This window comes from Oratosquilla oratoria, chromosome 2, assembly GCF_046742065.1.
Source record: "Oratosquilla oratoria isolate Oo_2021 chromosome 2, ASM4674206v1, whole genome shotgun sequence".
Lineage (NCBI taxonomy): Eukaryota > Metazoa > Arthropoda > Malacostraca > Stomatopoda > Squillidae > Oratosquilla > Oratosquilla oratoria.
In genome coordinates, this window is record NC_134778.1 from 21,127,945 (window position 1) to 21,133,292 (window position 5,348).

Genomic DNA, 5,348 nt, shown 5'->3' on the forward strand with positions numbered 1-5,348 from the left:
AGGCAAAAACACACGTAAACACACACACACACACACACACACACACACACACACACACACACACACACACACACATGTACAACATGCGTGCATTAGTTATATCTATTCTTGAATTCATATTTACACAACCCAAGTAGCACTTGGGTTGTTACAGGATGTCACACGATTTTTTAAACAGCTTTGGTACTCAACAGGGCAGTGGGCGGGATACAGAGATGACCCGTCATCCATGAGGAGCTAAGATGACAGGGAGGAAAGGGTGGTGGGTAGGAGTGGGATGGGTGGGAATAGTTACGTGCCTTTACTTGACTTGGCTACTTCACTTATAAGAGGGGAAAAAGCTTTCGGTATATAGATAGATAGGTACTTGATAGTGCATTATTTCATTGGTCTCATTAGCACGGGTCCTGCATTAACTGAATGGAATTGTCTCAAGTTAACCAGAACACAATATCGATACTCAAAGGGTTGACGGGGACAGACTTAACTCTTTCATCGCGGGGTTATGACTCAATCGAATAAAATCGTCTGCCTTAAGAAAGAAAAATATAAATGACGACCGTCACCCTAACGAGATTCAGTAACTGGAAACCCACAACCCCACACTGGCTGGCAACGGTCCTCAGGTTCTCCAAAAAGGCCTCTCTGGGATGAACCTCGGGATTGTCTGTGTTGTGTTAGTGTGGGACGTTTTCTGTGTTACGAGTGGGTAGGGATAGGAGAAGGGGATCTGTCGCCGGTTGTCAGATGTTTGTGTGTGAAAAGGTAGACATGCGACTGAAGTTGGTAAAGAAATATTTTGGCCCCGGGGAGCGAGTGTCAGCCCCTCGGAGCTGCACCTCCAAGGTTTTGAAGACAGGTGGCAAGGAGATGAATCTATCTGGTCTTTCAGGTTGTCGTATTTGGTGGTACCTTGTAAACTTATTCTCCCTCCGGTCCTTACCCTTAGGCGCCCCTTCGAGGTGTCTAGGCCGTGATGTCTTTGTCAAAATTAAGAGATTCTGTAAATACATGGACGGATAAAAGAGTTGAGCAAAATCCGTAGACATTAATTGCTCTACACTGGCACCCATCACAAGAACGTTGGCAGGACTGGCGTCGTGATAGGAAAGTCTTTGACAAAGTGGAACCCACTCACTGTGGTGATGTGCTTTCCAGATTTTATTCTGGCGAGTATAAAACGATTTTATTTAGCTTAGGACACGTCACTAAGCGATCTGTTGATAAAGATACGTCGTTACGATGTAGATAGCTAAAGCTTAATAGATTAGAAAAGCGTTTTTTGTTTTTTGTAGATGAAGAAATACGATATTCAAAGGGAGGTACTCACCATGCAGACAGCAGATTATACTAATCATTTTCCCCATACATATATATATATATATATATATATATATATATGTGTGTGTGTGTGTGTGTGTGTGTGTGTGTGTGTGTGTGTGTGTGTGTGTGTGTGTGTGTGTGTGTGTGTGTGTGTGTGTGTGTGTGTGTATGTGTGTGTGTGTGTGTGTAAAATGCATCGAAATTTTTCAGTTAAAATGTATGCTCTTTCAATTTCTTCCTTTTAGCTTTGTGTTTCGTGTAAGCATATATATGCTGTTTGTATATATGTGAGTGTACATACATGCATGATATTTTTGGCACACGTGTGTACATGCACGTACACTCATATACTCATGCACACATATTGCTCTTGGTCCTACACGCGTGTGGGCTTGCGCGTTCTTGTGTTTTCATGTTTGTAAGAGAAATATTCATTCAAGTTACGCAACTAGCGAAACCGAGATGATTAATGTTTTTGAATGACTGCTGTAGCCATCACGTTTTGTTTGTTTGTTATCATTTGTCTGTTTATTTATTATTTGCTTGATTCTCCTTTATCATTATTTATCTGACAGTTTATTATTTACTATTTACCTTTTTGTTTACTATCTAACTATACCTATGCATTTATTTATTTTATTTATTATTATTTGTGTTATTATAATTTTATTTTATTTTATTTTATTTTATTTTTTATCATTATTGTATATTTTTTTCGCATCCGACCTAGTTATGGACCAAAAGGTCTCCTGTCGGTATGCTCCGCCTTTGTAATCCTTTGCTGTCTCGCCATTAGTAAGAGTCGCCAGCTTAGGTCGGTGATAGACGACGTCAGACACGACTATTGGCACTGGAGACAGATTGACCCTTTAAGGACAAAGAATGAACCAAAAGAAATCTTCTCGAGTGACGAACGAATAAAGCACGTCCATTTCTAGACTGGTTAAAATAGTATGTAACTAGCACAGTTGTAGCATGTAGTATGAACTAAACTATTAGTAATTGGTTCCCTGGGGGACCAAATGGTGCTTTCACTAGTGGTCCCACTACACAAGTTCAGAAATACGAGCCAAATAAACCGCTCTCTTTACTACAAAAACAGGCTTTACATTTTTTTTTTTCTGTCGACTACCAGACTTTTTTCCCTGAGGGCACGACTTCTTGCTGTTGTCAGTGATAACCACCATTTTTCTTTTATTTATTTATTAATTTCTTTTATTTATTTATTTTGATTTATTTATCTATGTATTTTTTGCTGAGGTTAGGACTTCTTTCTGTTATCTGTTAGTTCAGCTTTAGTCCACAGCAAGATCACCGGCCAATCCCAGTTTGGTCAGGTTGTGTAGATATAGAAAACGAATATCATTCATCCCAGGAACCCTCACGACAGAACATGACCTGGCTAGCGTCAGACAGTTTCATTCAGCCGAGGAAGAGATGACCCAGGATGACCTTGCTAGATTGAGACCCCGCGGTCCTCTTCGAGTCTTTCTCTTCAGGCTGAATCGGATCGTCTCGCCTTACAACAAAGTTTCTAAAAAAGCGTCGCCTTCAGTAGTGTCATTACAAAGGATTACAAAGGAAGAGCAAGTCGACAGCATGCTACGGGTAAACTGTGGCAAGTGGATAGGTTTCTTTATGTTAACAATTACTAACGCCAACTGAGGGAACCTTCTCACCGTTTAAGAACGAAATTCAATAAACCCTTAGATAACTATGATCGTTTTTGTATTCTTTTGTGTCTTGCGCCATATGATTTTATTTAAGTTGAGATCGCTGACGAGATCATCCTTTCACAGCGGGAGAGATGCTCGAGTGTTTCAAAAGATAACAATCTCCCAGCTGAGAACATTTTAATGATAACGTGCCGAGGCTCTTTGTTGATCTATTTCTTAATTCACTTTCTTATGGCGACTCGCAACATGATTCGGTACTCGTTAAATCATGTTATATTATGACAGTTACCGTCTGTACCCGGAGCATCCTCTTTCCTCGGCGAAACATAAGAACATAAGAATGAAGGAGACTGCAAGAGACCATAAGTCCTACACTAGGCAGCTCCGTTGCTCAGTCGAACTGAATCGTCTGTTTTTAGTCAGAACTGACACTTTAATGTATCTCATCTAGTTAAAGGTGTTAAATGGGACTATGATAACCCACTGAATCTGTCCTGGGAATTAGTGCAATAAACTGCGCGCTCGTTAGAATGAATTTATAAAGTACGATAACGGTGTGAAAGGGGTAAATGGTTGTTTCAGTGGGAATAGCCTTTTTTACGATAGACGGGGAACCACAGAGATTAAAAAAAGATGCTCGCTAAATATGAAAAGTGTTGATGGAGACTATAACATCATAGTGTCGCCACAAAGATGAATTAAACATCCTAGCGACATCTAACGAAAATGTAAAACAAATTCTCAGGAACGGAAAGACAAGATTTGTCGTCCTTGAGTTATCTTGATTCCCTTTACAGATTTTATTCTGGCTAATGACAGATGATTTTAATCGGTGGAGTGGTGGTTGGGAGTAGAATCAGTACAAAACTGGATTCTGGTTAATAGATGTCCCTGCTATAACATGCCCATCAGATGAATTAAAATCACCAAAAAATAAACAGAAATAAATGTGTAAGGGATTTCATTGAAGTACCGAGGATAAATGCAAATCACTTTAGCTTCAGATGCAGGATTTCTTTCTTATATATGTATATACGAGTATGCACACACACACACACACACACACACACACACACACTGTGGCGTTGTTGGTAGAGTCCCCGACTGTCACTACGGCGGTCCGGGTTCGAATCCTGCCCTAGGCTGAAATAAATTCAGTATCGCTGCTCTTATAGTCGTTACTCCAACCCTCGTGGGCAGGGATTTGTGTGTGTGTGTGTGTGTGCGTGTATCACATCATTACCCATAGATCGGTCATACGAGCTCTTAGCTTTCTTTCGGGAGGGAAGTAGCTGTCGATCACGAGTCCAACACGTGATCTAAAGACCATGGTGAATTATATGTGTATATATATATATATATATATATATATATATATATATATATGTATATATATATATATATGTATATATATATATATATATATATGTATATATATATATATATAATATATACTCGTACATATGTATGTATATATGTATATATATACATATGTGTATATATATATATACATATGTATGTATATACATATATATATATACATATATATATACATATACATATGTAAATATATACATATGTATATATATACATATATATATATATATATATATATATATAAGTATGCATATATATATATATATAAATATATATATAAATATGTTTATATTATATATATATATGTATATATATAAATATATATATTAGCTTAGTGACTGATGTACAAAGCCAACCACAAATATAGCACCTTTTTTATCGATTTGTTTACGTACCTAAACTTTGATGCCGCTTCCTTCTTGTCATCGGGAAAGTCCTTGTACTTGGCTGCGTACTCCTTAATCTGCTCTTTGGTGATCTTATTGGGCTCCTTCTTCTCCTTATCCACAAGTTTCTCGAGCTCCTTCCTTGTCATGTGGTCTCCCGGTGGAAACCCGGAGATCATTTGAAACCCGGGGAAGTTGATGACCTTCCGGAGTTCATTTGGACGGAATTCGGAGATCGATTTCGAACTTCGTTGTCTGGCGATTGGCGACCGATCCTTGAAAGGTTCGCCTGTGGCTGGCCAGACCTCAGGGACGTCTAGCTTGTTAGCGTACCTCTTGTTGAGTGTTTCCTCCGCCAGAATGGTCGTTGTCGTTTTCGCCATGTTCTTGTTAGAGAGGCACATGTTTTCTCGTAAAATATCCAGTGCAGGAGGGAAGTGAGTTTCGATATTTGCACAACGGTAACCTGCGTCGGTTAACGTGGTTTGAGTGGGCGAAGTGCGCGTGCGCGTGTTCACTAGCCGGCGCGATCGGTCCGAGCGACACTTACAAGCTCAGGTGGACGTTTGTGGAGGCAAGACTCGCC

General features: G+C 39.4%; 1 protein-coding gene across 1 annotated transcript in view; it reads right to left on the reverse strand.

Moving 5' to 3' along the window:
- Positions 1-5,348, reverse strand: part of LOC143037622 (transmembrane protein 205) — a 25,577-nt gene extending 20,229 nt beyond the window's left edge. Inside the window, exon 1 of the mRNA XM_076206148.1 lies at positions 4,772-5,348. Within this exon, the coding sequence (XP_076062263.1) occupies positions 4,772-5,166 (395 nt within the window). The 5' untranslated portion in view covers positions 5,167-5,348. The remainder of the gene's footprint in view (positions 1-4,771) is intronic.